The 18,530-nt window shown below is 36.1% G+C and overlaps 1 protein-coding gene across 1 annotated transcript; it reads right to left on the bottom strand.

Annotated features, from left to right (window-relative positions):
* Positions 1-321: 321 nt before the first annotated feature.
* Positions 322-17,621, bottom strand: LOC139973994 (techylectin-5A-like). Its single transcript, XM_071980905.1, has 7 exons — positions 17,191-17,621; positions 11,036-11,080; positions 9,786-9,833; positions 7,700-7,914; positions 5,388-5,690; positions 4,207-4,474; positions 322-3,606 (listed from the first exon to the last, which is right to left on the bottom strand). The coding sequence occupies exons 1-7, from the start codon at positions 17,267-17,269 to the stop codon at positions 3,326-3,328; spliced, it is 1,239 nt and encodes a 412-aa protein (XP_071837006.1). The 5' UTR covers positions 17,270-17,621; the 3' UTR covers positions 322-3,325.
* Positions 17,622-18,530: the final 909 nt, after the last annotated feature.

Raw genomic sequence — 18,530 nt, 5'->3', positions numbered from 1 at the left:
CAAAAATGGTAATCTGCTGATCTAAATCCAGGCAACATCAATAATACAAAATGAAACATCCCTAAACATCCCTCAATCCCAGTCTCCTTGCATCGGGACCGTGTGATCATCGTCAGGTGTGCATCACCATTCTCCTCGAAAGGGAACAGTTACTACACATGATCTTAGCCATAAGGCCGAGAAGCGTGCCATATATATCCGAGAGACTAGAGGTGCCGGACTAACAAACACGATCAACAACGCTGCAGAAGCTCAGCTTATTTTCTATTTGATTTTTTTTTTCATTGGAAATATATTTCTGAGCAGTTCATCCATTGTTTTGTGGGAAGAATATAGCACATAGGTGGGATAACGGTGTCATTTCATATCCTCCCATCTCCTTTCAGTTCCTTGCATTATGCTCCTTCTTAACAGACATAGTTTGTTACGACGTTAGAACGCTGCATCCTTCAAAGTGGAAAACTGTCACGAACTTGTTTTATGTTATAGATCGTTGCACTTATTACTAGGGATAAGTTATGCCCCATTGTCAAAAAAAGACCAAAAGTATCTGCACTTCGAAGTTAACATTCATACAATAATAGAACCAAATTATAAAAAGTATTCCTCTGCTATATCTGCTAAAATGTTGTTGATACTACATTTGAATTGGTTGACCCAAAAATTGCTCACTAAAATTTTACCCATACAATAATAGAAGGACATGCAACTTGTTTAAAACGACGTACCACAGAGAAACGTTAAAGATTCAGCTCCGACAATATAGTTTATTCCACACAAAAGATGCAAGAAGTCCTTTTACAGAGAATGACATAGAACTACATAGCAAGCCTGAAAAACAAGTAAATATTTCCACAGGTGGAATTATTCCCCAACAAATGACGGGAAAATTATGATGGAAAAATTTTCGCTACTAACATCAAACGCATACTGGTCATGAGTATACTAAAAAGTTGAAATGCCAATTTCATGATCATTGCATACCATGTGTGGCCTACATTTCATCATAACTGAAACTCTACAGAATACCCTGTTTTAGGCCCTCACATGACGACAAAACTATTGTGCCAAAAACAAATTTGGTTCACCACCAATCAAACGATATATCCACAACATTTCAGCATATTTGGACAAACGCTGTGGAGGAGGAGCATATCTAAGTTTTCAAAAAATGACCCCTCGTGACCTTCAAGTGACCTTCATATATAATTTAAGCCAAAGGGAATGGAAGTGACTGATTGGCAGTCATTCAAACACAGTGGCAAAAAGTGACAGAAATTCGATCGCTGTAGCTCAGCTGAATGCTTTTAGCTGAGCTAAAGATGCTCACCCAAGCCCAAACCATGCTCCTCAGGGGCCCATTTACATTACTACACCACGCCTTGCTACACCACCTAACCCATCCCCAGACACCTTGCAAAAGTGGTTCAATTTTGAAGGATAACCGCTTAGTTCTTTTTGTTAACTTTGTAATTTACCGGTTAACGAAGAACAGAATTGTGCTTGCTACCTCTGATGTTTATATGCAGACTTTAATGTTACTATACGACATTGACGGCTTCAAAGAGCTATAGTCAACCAGTATGTTACGAACTTTGCAACCGCGAATGAGTTTAGTGAAGTAAATAGTGGACAAAATCTTATTCACACACGGTCAAAATGTCATGGCTCAAAGCAAAACGAAAACAAAATATAATCATACAGAAAAGCCAATAGATAACACGTCCATTTCTTGGCTATTTGACTCTCCAAAATAATAAAATATAACGATTCCATTGGATTTGTTTTACACCAATCTGAAGTTTTAGTCGCATCTCTGTCAAGAAGGGGGAACCTTCTCATGGTATCTACAAACCCCCTCCCCCCACCCCTACGGTTCCCAAGCATGGTTTACTTAACTGGAATAACATAGTATGCTGTCATTGCTGTACATGTGAGCACCAGAAGAAAGGATAAACGAAATAATTTATGTTTACGGGAGTTCAGAAGAGAATAGGACTAGTAAAAATGTGATGCCAAAGAAAGGAGTAGAAAGGCGATCAAAGACCCTATATCCACCCCCCCCCCCTTGCCCATGTTCCAGAAGCACAATTTTAAACAGAGTTAAGTCAATGGATGATGAGGGGAATAAACATACCGTACTTATTCTCATTTAAGTAAAGGGCTGAAGGGAAAACCGTGATAAGATATTAAAAACTGCCAAAACAAATAAGTAGTTTCAAACATTTGCGTATATATACAACATGTAGATTATTATTGCAGTGATTTAAAATAGTGCATGTGCATACATATTAACCGTATTTTCTAACAGATGGAACTTAAAGTCTAAAACGTTATATATATAGTTTTGTCTTTAATTTCTATTATTCTCTATACTACATTTATTTTTTGTATCCGATTCGCCTGATAACGATAATTGACTTACCCCTCCTAATTTTATTTTTATGATATTTTTCCACCAGCCTTTATATTTCAAGTACAATTTTGATAGATTACCGTATGTTATCTTAAATGTTGTTGGTAAACTGCTATATATAGATATTGTTCCCGTTGTTATTCTGCTTTTTGCGCCTTCTTGTTGGATATTACATCATTTCATTTGATTGGGGAAACCTCCAGACAGTATAGTATAATCCAGCAAATTGTTAGAACCTATAGAGGACTGTGATCCTATAACATATAAGAAGATGGAGGCATTTTGTTTTTCCGATTTGGTAGTCCGTTTCTAGAAATTTTACCAAACTTAGCAATTAAGCAATGAAGTCTAAAACGAAGATTGTAAATTGATGAAGCTACAATACATCCTCTGATCACTCTCGAGACCATTATCAACACAATGTACACACAGGGTACCTTGGTAATTATACTAAATTCGTACTAACCACAATATGCAAAACAAGTAAATAAATATCAATATATTACAATATGATGGACATTGTCCATATGCTATATTTGACATGAAAAATTGACAAAACATGGTAATAAACTATTCTGTTATTTACTTTTAAGTATTAATTAAGGGCTATGTATAATTATCACTATTTTGACATGTTTTACTGCCTTTTCTATACACCACCCCGCCCCCTCCCATCATCCGGACAAATCAATATTGATTCATCACGTGACCATTTAATTACTCATTGATCCGTATAACACTTGTAGGATCGACTTGCAGAAATGGGGGGGGGGGGGTGGAGAGAAAAGAAAAACTAAACGTGATCGCCATGATCCATATGTATAATATAATACATATATATATATATATATATATATATATATATATATATATATATCAATAACATCGTATGTGAATATGATTCATGTTCTACTTCACAGTTGGACGTATCCTCATTTTAGTCTCTCCCATACTGCAGGACTGGGTAGTCAGAGTTCCCCAAAAAGTGCCGTGGTAATCGTGGCTATGTGTAATTAATCCATTGAGGTTTGCGCCTGAACATGCAGTAGAGGCTTCACAAGGCAAGTAGAAAATATACTTGGAATACCACCAGCCACCTTGGTGGAAGCTTGCGCAATTTGTTGCATCACCATCGTTGTCGTTGTCATATGTACTGAACGGATATCCATTTTCACTCCGCAAATTATCACCTGCAGAGAAACGAGAATAATAGATTAAGAGAAAACAGACCAATGTGATTTAGCCATTAGCTAACAGATTTCTCCATCTCTTTCTGTGACCCAGCGGCTACCCACCACTTGTCCTTATTTGTTCAACCAGTAACGCCTCTTCACCGTCTCTTTTCTATATATTCAGCCACTATATTTGACATATAGTACTCATAGACTTAGTCCTACACTGTCTAATCCTAGTCATCCTATCACATAGACACAGCCCCTATTTTTCACATATGTTACTCATAGACTTAGTCTTACACTGTATATATCATCGTCCTGGTCATCCCATCGTATAGATACAGTATACCGATCCCTTAACTACACCGTTCCACTTGCAAACCCAACCCATTTCTTCACCGCCATCCCACCTTCCACCTCCCGAATAAATCTGAGCGATCACCCTAACGTACCTTCCAATAGATTCTGCCCCGATATGGCACCTCCAACCAAAGACCCAGAAGTGCACCCTGACCTAATCGCTGTCCTATCCCTTCTCTTATGGGTTCCTTCTCATCGTGATTTCTATAGCTTGTCAATAAAGTAATTATCTCGAAGTTATAAAAGGTTACGAACCCGCTGTTCCACTGTAGGTTCCCAGGGTCAGTCGATATTTATCGGTCTCATCACCGATACTGAAGTTGTTATAGAGGGCGTAATACCACACACCTACCCCAGCTGTGTGTCTCAGGTCAACACGTAACTGGTATGTTCCTTGATTCGTCAACGCGTTTAATTTGTCGTTTCCAAGCCAGTGATCGGAATTAACATTACCGAATCCTGCTTTGTATGAAGCCCATCCTTGATAAAAACCTTCATTCGTTGTACTTCGTTTCTGAAAAACCTAAACAACATGCAAAACACATCAACTGCACATTATTATGTTTCTTTAACACACTTAACAGTACTATTGTATATCTTTATGAAGACATTCCGTAATATGGACTTTCCCAATAATCTTCCACTATGTTTTCTGACATTCCGACGATACTGTTTTCGATATCTGGAAATCCAAATCCAAAAGGATTGTGAGAAAAGTTGATAACATTTTACCTAATTAGACAAAGGATGGGGACAACTTGAACTAAAGAACAAGGGCAATGATTTAGCAGGTGGCAGTAAAATAGATGACATATGGGGCTTCTGTATAAACATTATTATAAGGGACAGAGGAAAGCATTAGTTGACGAAGCGATTACCAGACATAATCAAAAACTCACTATATACTATAAACAAGTTGAACAATATACAGAATGGATCGATAAAGCCAGTGTTCAAACCTATATCATATGTCTATACTGTAAGGGCCCGTTTACCAGATTAGCCCAATCTAATGGGACGACTATTTCCCGGTTGGATTGAAATCTGATCTGGCCCTTAAGTCGGCTATTGGCGGATTCGGGATTTATAAATGAGTGGTGTGGCCCCACGGGTCGTTAAAACCGACCTCTCCTTGCTCGGAAGAGAAACGTGAGATTTAAACGTCAAATGGCACATTGGTATATAGGCCTCTTTAAAGTCTGTAGATTATATGTTAGGTATATATATATAGGTCTAACTGCAAGGTTGTGATAATATATTAGTTTGATTATTTCATGTGAGGTTGAAGATGAAGGATCACCCGACCACCCCAGCTTGTTGATCTGTGCTTGATGTAGTTAGCTCCGTTTCCATACACAAAAATAATTAGTAAATAATTGTGTTCTTAAATACATGTCATACACTACTTAACCTGCATGTTGGGGTTAAATTCTCACCGTCCATCCTCCTCCATCTGTTGACATCTCACAGTACACTTGAAACCCAGTGCTCTCCCAACCGGTCGGATAAATAGTATAAATCCCGTCCACGGTAGCCCCACCGTTGAAAATGTCATAGCAATCTCTCCGACTGCATGTAACCCCGTCTCCATAGTAACCATCATTACAGTAACAATTACGGACGCCGTCTCTCTCATCACACGATGCGTCAACACTACACGAGTATGCTTCTGTGATAAGTTCGGTATTGTTACAGGTATATCGTCTGCTACAGTTATCATTGATGTGCGACTCTCCATCCTGTGTGTAATGTAAAAAAACAAAAATCATATTTGTCATAATAAACGCTCATGAAGACCGAAGACAAAAAAAAAAACTGTTTTTATCATAGCTTTCGAACAAGGGCGGCGGAAGCACTTTTAATCTGGGGGGGGGGGGGCACCGACATCAAAGGGCACTTTGTAGAAATTCGATTGGACTGATGCAGCCTTATATTTAGTACCCTTTATAACTCTTATTGTATTATCTTATTTGCGTATACACATCATTCCATCAAGCCCCCCCCCCCCTCAAGAAAAATATGCATATAGCACTGCAATATCCAATTAACAAATTGGGAAACAAGGAACAAGTTTTCTTTTGAGACAAAATGAGGTGAAATCATGCTAATTGCTAATGTAGGAATCTTCCGAATTGAGTTTATTTCTTGTTAATATCTTAAACAATTTTTTTCCAGTCGAAATAGCTTTGAGTTTGACCGACAGAAATTCTTAAAAGTCAGGGGCGTAGCCAGGATTTGCAAAGTTGTATGCACGACTATCTGAGCGGAGCGCAACCATCGGTTGGCGCGGAGCGCACAAGAAAATTTTTGGTTTTACAAACCCCTCAGATGGCCGGAAACGGCCCTTCCCGAGTGTTCATTCTGGTTACCTGGCCTCTAATTGCTAACTTGAGACACCTCAATTTTTATGTAGAAAAAGGGCACATTTTTAACCTGAGGAAAAGTGCCCCCCGGTTCCGCCGCCCTTGCTTTCGAACGACGCTTACATGAAGTTTTAATTTAAACTAAGCTCAATGTACCCAACCCCCCCCCCCCCCCATCCTATTTAATCCGTTCAATATAGGAATAATATATGGCAGTCACACTCTGGAGGAAGTATAGTCAACGGCCTATATGGTTTGCAAATATCCAGGAAGTTAGGTGATTGGGAAACGTTAGCCAAACCTGATGGATATTGGCTATTCGCCACTATTCGATGATAATTGTATTAGAAGACAATAAATCTGTGCATATACATACAAGTTTTATATATATATATATATATATATATATATATATATATATATATATATATATATATATATATATATATATATATATATATACCAAAGTCAATCCACAAACGACAAATTTGGGGATCTATGAAAACTGATTCACTCTCTACAAGCATCACTGTCGGCTACCCACTACAGCAGATCAATACTCTGTGGAATAGCAGGTTAAATTCCACAGAAGATCGAAAAGAAGGGACTTGGCCTTAAAGTGGACACAAACTCAACCATTGGCTAATTTGTGAAGAACAGCTTCCACAAACATCTAATAAATATAGATCACCGTTTCGTACGATAGATCTTAGTCTAAAAGTTGTGTCTGTATGGGAGATGTCATTTTGTAAATATGTGATGTCATAGCGCCACTAGAATTTGAAACCGTTTTCATTCCCTCTGTTTCTCTTTTCATATTGTCAAGGTAGTATGTGTGTTTATGTGTGTGTATCTGAGTTTCTATGTTGTTGTTTTTGTTTTCATTTGTTACCCCGTATAGAATTAGTGCAGGATTCAGTAAGCTTCATGTAAACTCAGTCCTGAAAAATTTTAGTTATATATTTCGGGTAATTCGTTATAGCCCCCCCCCCCCCAATCAAATTGTGCTCCTACGCCTATGATATTTCCACCTTTCGAAATCTACTGCCTTAGATCTGTTAACTGAAATTTCCGTGACATGTAGTCATTACAGAATACAGAACAGAATTAATAAAAGAGGGAAAACGGTCGAAATGGACTGAAAAGAAATCACAATCTATAAATTTTCTAATAAAAACAACTACTTTCAGTTCAGATTCTTATTAGTAACTGGAAAATATTCATGCCTGACGACATACATCAATTTCGCCATGGTTTTCTAAAAAAGTGCTTAATATTTATTTTTTTTACTCTCATTCTCCCATTTCAGCGCCCCCCTAAGCCCGGCGCGCGGGCACGTGCCCTCTCTTGACCCCCCTAGCTACGCCACTGTGTTAACTTGTTACCACAATTATTCCAACTGAGGCCAGGTAACATCCACACTCTTCTTCTGTCACGCAACGACCTCCATTCATGTAGAAGCCCTCAGCACAAACGCAGGTGCGATTGGTGGAGATAGCATCATCACATAGCGTTCTGTTATAAGGGTTCTGGCATGTTACAGAACAATTTTCGTTGTCGAAAACCATGTTATTCGGGCATAACTGGACAGTGGGCGTATCTGGAAATAAAAGCAACAAAATATGTGAGTTAAACTAAGTGACCACCAGAATGACAACCTGTTGTATCATTTACTTGGGTACACGTACGGTCAGTCCGACACGTTTTCAGTCCGAAAATAAAATACACGTTTTCAGTCCGAAAAAACGAGTTTTCAGTCCGACACGTTTTCAGTCCGAAAATAAAATTCACGTTTTCAGTCCGAAAATAAAATTCACGTTTTCAGTCCGAAAATGAAATACACGTTTTCAGTCCGAAAATGAGAAATACGTTTTCAGTTAGGGAATGAAAGCAGTTTTAATGCCATAATATCACCAATAAACGAACTGATAGTAAAAAAAATCGATTGAATCTTTTGTATTAAGTCTCACATCACCGGCCGCAACAAAGACTTGGGACCCCTTAACAACTATCAGTTCTACAAACATGTAATCCGTTCTTCGCTCCTTAATCAGCTTCCTGTATAGTCATGGTTTGTTTGGTTCTAATTCCATCAATGCAATTTACACTTTAAACCTAGCGTCATACTTTCATTGTGTTTCATTTTGTACTTTTCATTCAACTACCAATATTGCTGACGAAGGTCTCAGGGGGACCGAAAATTCCAATATATTTTCTAAAACTTAACTCCTTATTTGTCAATTATGAGTAAATACGAAAGATTCAATCGATATCTTTACTATCAGTTCGGGCTGTCACATTTTATTGGTGATATTATGGCATTAAAACTGCTTTCACTCCCCAACTGAAAACATTTTCGGACTGAAAACGTGTATTTTATTTTCGGACTGAAAACGTGTATTTCATTTTCGGACTGAAAACGTGTATTTTATTTTCGGACTGAAAACGTGTATTTCATTTTCGGACTGAAAACGTGTATTTTATTTTCGGACTGAAAACTTGTCGGACTGAGGGGTGTACCCCATTTACTTTACCTGTCTATAAATGACGTCATGAAATATCAAGTTCTCGGGTGAGCAATATATAAAATACAGTGTGGTGCGTACACGTGTAGTGATGAGAGATATCGGGTTTTCTTCGTAGTAAATTGACATACCATCGCCATGATCACATAGTTACAGCATCGATGTAAGAGGTCTGGGCTTGAGAGAGGATCAAATTGTTTGCATGTTTTGTCCAGGCTCTATCTTCGGTGATATTTCTTAAACAAGCATTTTGCTAAGAAGAGCCACCTCCACATCGAAGCATACGTGGTTGCACACATGTTCATAATGGTTCTCATTCTTGATATGAATCATAAACTTGGCAAATTATCTGGCTTAGAAATGAAGTGTATCTTCTTAAGATGACCGCGGTATTATTACCTTCGTGACGTCATCGTGAACTAATTACAAATTATTAATGTTCTCGTGCATATAGGAACGCTACTCATGAACAGTCCACTAATAATGGCCCAACGGCGATAACGATAACAGAAACAATCGCATCAGGTATACCGTAAAACAGTAAAACATCGGTAATTACATAATAACAGACCTATTTGTGAATAAATCTGATTTATATTGGTTGTTTCCTTTTTCTAGGAGGGCGACGCTACAATGGGGTGGGGTGTTGGGGGTGGCGAATATGCCATATTTGATATAAGACATTGAAAACGGATACGAATATCTTGTGAGTAAATATGGATGTTATCGGGAAACTGGATGGGAAATGATTTTTTAAAGCAAACAAAATGTTTGGATAGAACGGTATTTGAACCAGTGGACTCCGAATAACAAATTCTGTACTCATTATCAACTGCATGTATGTGGTTATTAGTTGGTAGCATTCTCTGTATTTCAATAACCATGTCCTTACACACCCACACATTCCACGATAGGATGTAATGATTGCTCTATAGGATTGACTTACTTGAGACGGTGCTCGAATCAGTGGACTGTACTCCATCTTTGTTATTACCTATAGAGAAAATGCAGGGAATAAAAACCCTATTCAGTTATAGTCTTGCTTTTTGCTATTCAGACAAAATCTTTTACTTTTTGCACACAAGTGAACATTCGCGTATATATTGATAAAATACAGTTGTCATGGAAACTTTGCCAAAGAACAATAAATCACATTCGCTATTGACACTTGGAAGTATATATCTATTAACCGTACAAATATTGGCAGTGGCATAAGTGTACTATGGACTGACAAATAGTCTGGTTTTCGGGGTTTCTAAATTAAAATCAGATATTTAATACTAATGAGTTTGTCACCTTCGTCGGCTCAGAAGTTCAGGCGTTTTCTCAAGATTAAAACCATTATCAAAGTGCCTAAGCTATTGTTTTTAAGATAAAATCATTTGACACTAATATTCCAAAACAAACAAACACATATAATGCTATCCAGTGACATGTATATTCATAGTGTCCCATTGCATATTCAGTGTAGCTCTTATTAGCATACGCAAGAGGATCCGTCAAAATTGACAAGTTGTAGCTTCAGCCGAAACACTTAACCTACTATATAAGTTTTACATGTTTCTGTTCCATTCCTGACAGAATTGCACAGTTAACATCAGTTTTGGTAAACGTTTTCCATTATAAAGTTTGCCTGGCAAAGTCCATTGACAGGTATATCACTGTATGTGTGTGTGTATGATTCTAATCGTCGTGTGTTTGCTATCACCATGGAGCTATTATCGAACATGCTGCTAACCAAATGTGACTTAATATAGTCTCTTCGGGGGGGGGGGGGGGGCTGGTAGGTTGGTTGGAGGGGAGTCTTGTGGTTGGCAGAGGGTATGAGATAACAACTGTTCATTTCAACTTTCGCGAATGGAGAATAATGAATTAACAACGAAATACAAAACGTATCTCCAATGGGAAATGAACTAATTTTCGTACGTTTCTTTGTCATAATTCGAACGGGAAAGCTACAGGTATATATTTTTTTACGAAAAGGAACAAGATTACAGAATAATTTTTAAAATTTCTTACATAGCACCTAACATTATATATCTATATCCTCCATATTAATTTAGTTCGTTAGTAAATGCTTTAAGTCACTTATTAGCATGCTCATATTATGAGGTATTTAGTACGATGATAATAATATGTATTTGTCTCACATGAATAAACAAAACCGGGGTAATAAGTTTACCAAAACTGACTTACCTTGCTGATATGGGTTGGGAAACTTTTTGGCAAAGTCACACAGTTCTGCATAAAATAAAACGAGACAAAAAACTGATAAGAAAAGACAATTGTAACTTCCAAGGATGAAATCAGTTATGTAATGTCACATAGTAATGATAAAAAATATAATCGAACGTGTCTCCATAAAACGCCAGGGTTTTTTCTTATGGGGTTCGGGGGTTGGACGGGTGGTAAGGTGATAACTTGTAATTTTCTGCCAGCGAGGAAGAAATCGTAAATAGGTTTTATATATATATATATATATATATATATATATATATATATATATATATATATATATATATATATATATATATACTGTCATAAATTAAATCATAGATAGAGAAAGCGTACTTTTGTATACAAATTATTGAAATTGATGCATTTTCCATCAAGCGAACCTTCATATTAGCAATTTGTTTTTGAAGTATGCATTGATTGGCGATAACGTTTCTTTCAAGGTAACAAAAACTGACGGCACAAATAATCCTTTATCATATGTGAAATATGAAATATTATGTTTTTAATATACTACAGGTGGACATAAAAACTAAATTTATAAAAGACATATAGACCTAATCTCAGCCTTTTAAATTTATTGCTTTCAGAGAAAATCAATAAATCGATGATTTTTGTCCACGTTTATGGTCAATATGGTGATCTCGTCTTGGGTTACTTTTTCGACAGAGTAAATTGAAGAAGAACATTAAACAAATAAAAAACGCTGCTCATCTTGTGATTAAAATTTCTGTAAGAAATGGTATCAAAACGCTCTTTCAATATTTTGTGACCCTATGGAGACATTGCAATTCCATCCTAAAGACTTTACCCATGGGAAGGTCTAATTAAAGGGGTTACATAGAGTTACAACCTTCGTAGCGCGCAGGGTTGTATATATATATATATATATATATATATATATATATATATATATATATATATATATATATATATATATACATATATATATATATATATATATATATATATATATATATATATATATATATATATATATATATATATATATATATATATATATATATATATATTTAGTATAGAGAAAAACAGAGAAATAAGATATGACTCACAATTGACAAATAAGGAGTAAAGTTTAAGAAAATATAAATATATAAAATAGAAAATATATTTTGTTATATTATATATTTATATATAAACATATATACATATATTTATATATATACGCTGTGGCCTGCAACGGAAATAACAATCGCCATTTTCTAGCATAACATATAGGACGCTGCATGCAGTGTTAGGAGAATAAACTTGATGTTATTTTAAGTCGCTGCATCTTAGTATTGGAACACTGACTAAGAATTCCTTTTAAAATCAGATGTAATATTATCATTTGTCATATACAAGACTAACGAATGAAGGATGATATATATATAGAAGCACATTATGTAGTAATCACTTCAGCGAGATCACAGAAACACTCAAGCTATGAGTTATAATTAGAATTCATTTCTTACGACTTGTCATTTCATTCTATAAGTTTATAATATGCAGACGTAGGATTTATGACAGATACACTCGTCATATCGCTACTATATATGCCGCTGTATCGAAGATGGTTCCCCATTCATCCCAATTTTACCTGCAGATGGAGGTGAAAATCTCGCATTATATCCCCATTTATCCACACATCTCCTAAACCCAACCCAGCCTTTACTTTATAACTTGGATTGTATATATTGTTGTTTTACTTCCAAATTACAGCTATATATAATCTCTCTTTATTTCAGAGAAATTACAGACACGATCTTCACAAAGGACATTCATCATCAATTCGTGTTTTCTGCCACTATTTCGTATATAGTTTGGTAAATGAAGGTTCCTCCAAATCGATAACAAACAAGCCAAGAGCACTGATCGATGTCCTTTCAGTATTAGGACGAAAACATTTGACTACACAGATATACTAGGCATATACCATTTACAAGAAGAAGCAACCCTTTTGTGAATTTGAACAAGAAAAGAATAGTCGAAGGATGGGATTTGTTAGACTACTTATCATTAACAAAACACGAACTTTACGGCACTTTAGAACTTGACGATTTTTTATTGAAGAAAATCTGCTGGTGAATAAACTGCAAGAACATTATAAGAGAAAGATACTGATGGCCATTTGTATTCATTCAAAATATGCTAGAAAGAAAAGAAGGGGTAAAAAAAAAGGTCAGTTTTGCCGATGACCATCATCCGGGAATAATTTCTCACTTGTCGAACAACATACATGACACTATGGATAGTATGGAGAAAAGGGTGGGTCACAATCTAAAATATTTTGATTTCATTTCTAAATCCCCAATGCAATACATAGTCTGTCATTGTAATAAATTGCTACGGTAATAGATAACACTGTTAAAGAGGAATATATATTTACATACGCATTACCCGTTTATAACTACCGGTAGCCGATGAAACCAGCCATGGGATAGGAACGAATATGATTGAAGTTCATTAGACTTAAAGCAGCATTTTGCGTCCTTTTCTATGATTTTTCTCAACCTCACTGACTCCACTATGCCATAACGACATACATAACTAGCTTATCTATTCAAATCTTACTTCAAATGGTGGCATAAAAGTCGAAAAATTTGCAACTTTCAACTTTGTTTTTCTCCAAGATATTTTTCCGTTGGGATCCCAATAAACCTTACCTCGCCCATAATATGAGTATACCCTTCTTGTAATAAAAACCCAATAATAACAATAACAATAACGATAAGCTTGAGTGGGATTTTATAACTATCCTTTTCAATTTTGGTACCAGTTTTAAAAAGTGGGTGAATGTTTTTTACAAAAATACTACTGCTTGTGCATGTATGTAACAACGGGTTTTCCACTGGCTTTTTTTTCGCTTGAGAGAGGAGTAAGGCAGGGATGCCCGCTAAGTCCTTATTTATTTATTCTTGCAGCGGAAGTTTGTGCATTAAAAATTCAAAATAACCACTATATAAGAGGGATCAAAATTAATAATAAGGAAGTCAGGATCATGCAATACGCAGATGGCAGATGACATAACACTTTTTCTCGATAATAGAAGAAGCTCTTTAAAGGAGGCATTGAACATTCTTAATCAACTGTGACTAGCTTCCGGATTGACAATTAACTTAACCAAATCGAGTCTTTTCCCGCTAGGTCCGCTTGCCTCCCATTGTCCGACCTTTATTCGGGAGTTTAACATCAGATTCACTCTTGGGCCCGTAAAGTTATTAGGCATTTTCTTTACTGGCAATGGAAATGATCTCGTCCGTTTGAATTATGTTCCTAAGCTTTCTCGTCTTAAAAAGTGTTTAAGTGTTTGAAAAAGTAGGTATTTGACCCCGATCGGTCGTAATGTAGTTGTCAAAACATTTGCTTTGTCGCAGCTTGTTTTTCTCTTTCAGGTCCTTCCAAATCCACCTTCCCACTTTACTAAGAAGATAGAAAGTATCATTTTTTATTTTTATATGGGCGGGAAATCCTAATAAAGTGAAACGCTCAATTCTGTCGGTGAGGGAGGCCGGGCTAAAGGTAACTCATATATCTAGTTTTATAAACAGTCTTAAATTCACCTGGATTAAGCGGTACAACAGCGACATATATGGGTTGTGGAAAGTTTTTTTCAACATTTACTAAAGATCTTACGTAAAAGTACTTATTTTTTACTCTAATTGCTCAAAGAATAACGTCATTAATATCTCAAATCCTTTTATTTACCAAATCGTTAGTGCGTGGTGTGAAATTTCATTTATGGACCCGAATCAAATTATCTGGAACAATTCCCACATTCGTATGAACAATGATATGATTTTTGATAAGAATTTACTCTTGAAAAATGTACATTATGTTGGGGATTTGTTTGATAATGACGGGAGACCTCTCCCGTTTGATTGTTTCAAGCGCAAATTCCATATTATACGATTTCCTTTCACCCTTTATTGGGGTTTAATTGATAGTATCCAGAAAAGTTGGAGAGGGGCTGCTTGCGTTAGAAGTAATATTGATAATGACAACATAATTCTATTCAATGAAGTTCTAAAAGCCTCATCAGTCTCCCAACTAGTTAATAAGCGCCATTTGCGTCGTCTATCAGACATATCAACCGCCATTAAAAATTGGAATGCGACCTTCACCAACTTAATCTACAAAGACTGGCATCGCTTCTTTCATATGCCGTATTACACTGTCTCTGAAGCTAAAATCCAATTTTTCCAGTTCAAATTTATTCATAGAATTGTTGCCACGAATAGGCTTTTTTCATTGATGGGTAAAAGTGATTCAGATCTTTGTACCTTTTGTCAAATTGAAAATGAGAATATTGAGCACTAATTTTGGAAATGTCCCATCACTGCCTCGTTTATTTTAGATGTTGAAAATATATTTCTTAAGAAGCAGTCCTTTTTTTCAAAGCAGGATATCTTTTTTGGTTATAAAAACGGGAGGGGACATCCCTACAACTTTCTGATACTTCATATATGAAATACTATTATTTATGATTGCAAAAGGAATGAACGAAATCCATTAATCAATGAGCTTTGCTTTCAATTTAAATTCATAATCAGTATTGAAAGGTTCAACTATTTAAGAACTTCCAGCTTTAGAAAACATAAAGTTACTTTTGTGTAGTTTTGGCACGCCTAATATAATAATAATAATAATAAACGGGAATCCGGACAAAGTTAAGAGACTTACTATGTATAACCCAGTTGAAAGGGAGGTTTAAAAATAATACATATTCACAGCTTTGTGGAAGCTCTTAAAACCTCATGGGTCAAGCGTTATTGTAATAATGCCAACATTGGGTATTGGAAGCTTTTTTTTTCATTCCACTCTTTCGCCGTTCGGTAAAGAGTTGCTTTTCACATGTAATTTTCATGTCGAGGATATTTCCTGTATCAAAAGTATCTTCATTAAGCAAATTTGCATGGCTTGGAGTAAAGTTACCTTTAAGAATCCTTCGGATCCTTTGGAATAATCATTTTATTAGAATTGATAATACCATTGTTTATGACAAAAAACTTCACGTTGCCGGTTTACTGTTTGTCAAGGATATATTTTTGCAAGATGGAAAGCCATTGTCCTTCAATGCTTTTCTAACCAAATTTAAGATATTAAGGTATCCTTTTACTTGTTTTCATGGGATCATTTCTTCAATTCCTAGAAGCTGGAAAGATTCTGTCAGTTTAGAAAACGGTGTCAAGGAACAGCAAGATCACCTTGTCAATCTCATGTCTAGCATTTCTAAATGGTCACAAGTAGTCTATCCTCGCCTTATAGACTGTATTTCACTCCCGCCAAAAGCCTGCTCTAAATGGAGCGTTACCTTTGACTTCTCTCAAGACGATTGGTTAGTGATATTTAAGGTGCCTTCCCGTACGCTTTCTGAAGCAAAAATACAATATTTCCAATTCAGATTCTTACACCGCATCTTATGAACCAATCGGGTTTTAAATTTAATGAAAATAGCGGCTTCTCCACTCTGTACTTTTTGCAATATTGAAGAGGAAACTATTGAACATTTATTCTGGTCCTGTCATGTGACGTCTAATTTCCTTTTAGATTGCGAACAGAAATTTTTTGGTAGACAGTTTATCTGCTCAAACAAAGATCTTTTCTTCGGTAAACTGGTAACAGGTTACGACCCATTGAATTTTTTTATCCTTCACATCAAATACTTTATCTTCAATTGTAAACAAAACAATGTTAAGCCTGACTGCTACAATTTCTTCTATAAAATGAAATTCATTCTTAACGTTGAGAAGCGCATCGCCTCGAAGCGAAACTCTACTAGCTCTGCTCGTAGAAAATACATGGCATTATAGACTTGCTTTTCTCATTCAATCAATGAACTTTGCAACTCTTGACTTAACCTCTGCTTATCATCTATGTTTTTCTGGATATGTTTACATATATTTCGGTATAAGTGGAGAAGAAGAAATACTCAATTCAGAATCAATTTTCACATGATGTTAATAATTCCTTTGTATCATTCAGATGACATACCTATGTTGTTATCAGAACTTTAAATATAATCGATGTACCACATACATGTTAAATAATCGTGAATAAATGAGACGGAAAAAATAATAACAATAACAACAACAACAATGATAATTATAACTTACTTCCGGCTTGCGTAAAACCGATGAAGATAAAGTGAACCATCAAAAGTTCCAATATTTTCTTTCGTATCATTCTATCCATACTTCAATTCATCCCTTCTAAAGATAGAAGTCTTCTAATCGACACCACCTTTCGTTCCTTCTGACTTTAAAGACGTTAATGTTGGAAGCACGAAATGGTTCAACTGCTTAAACAAGCTAAATGTATAATGTAATGGCAGATGGAGACTGACTAATTGACAACGTTTCCATGGAGATGATATTGTGCCTCGAAATAAGAAAGCAACACGGATGTTACTCCATTTCATCAGGGTGATTTCCTATGCAGCGAAAAAACAATCGCTCCGTCGGAGAAGGACACTCCATGCTTTGTATTTGTTACGTCTGCCTAACGTCACACAGGATATGTGATATGTTTTTCATAGCATGCATACTTAATCTTTCGCTAAACGGTTGTTTTTCCAGCAAGGTAACTTGGGAGCGGGAAATAGTATCCAATTGCAATGAACAGGATAAAGCCGCATAACAAATTCTGAATGTTTAAGACCAAAAAGACGAAATTAATCAGTTGCAATTCTGTTATACCCTTGTTTCAGGTTTCATTGAATAGGGGCAAGAAGAAGAAATCATATCATGGTCGATGGGAGGGGGTCATTTTAATAAAACTATTTTCATTAAATCATTGAATTTAATTTTATAGTAAATGATCAAGATCCGAGGTTCGATTCCTACCTTCGCCTGATGAGTACCAAAAGGACGAAACCGGTCGTGAAGTGGAGTTTTTTTCTGGTGTGTTATTCCTTATTTATTTACTGTATCATACCACTTGCTACACATTCATTTCTTATTTACGGCTTGGCTTACCTATAAAGAGTGGTTATTCTGTGTAAAATTGTCAGATTCAAAGCACCAGGGGTGTACTCTGTACAATCATAACACTTGGGTAAAACGCCCTGAATGACAGTTATACAAAGCCAATTTACACGCATTCACACACCAGTAGAATCACTGTGGTCGAGTGGTATGGACTTCGGTTCGTGACGCAAGATCCGGGGTTCGATTCCTACCTTCGCCTGATGAGTACCAAAAGGAGGAAACCGGTCGTGAAGTGGAATTTTTCTGGTGTGTTATTCTTTATTTATTTATTTACTATATATCTGTCATACCACTTGCTACACATTCATTTCTTATTTACGGCTTGCCTGTAGTAGTAGCATAGTAGCATCGCCTATTTAGAGTAGTAGCGGCAGCTTTTACAACAGCATCGTCTCTTAGGAGTAGTAGCACCTTCTGCTTAGGGTAGTAGCACCTCGAGTTTAGGGTAGTAGCATCTCCAATAGAGG

Source organism: Apostichopus japonicus, chromosome 9 (assembly GCF_037975245.1).
Source record: "Apostichopus japonicus isolate 1M-3 chromosome 9, ASM3797524v1, whole genome shotgun sequence".
NCBI lineage: Eukaryota > Metazoa > Echinodermata > Holothuroidea > Aspidochirotida > Stichopodidae > Apostichopus > Apostichopus japonicus.
Note: the sequence above shows the minus strand (reverse complement) of the source record. Positions and strands in the feature narration are given on the sequence as shown.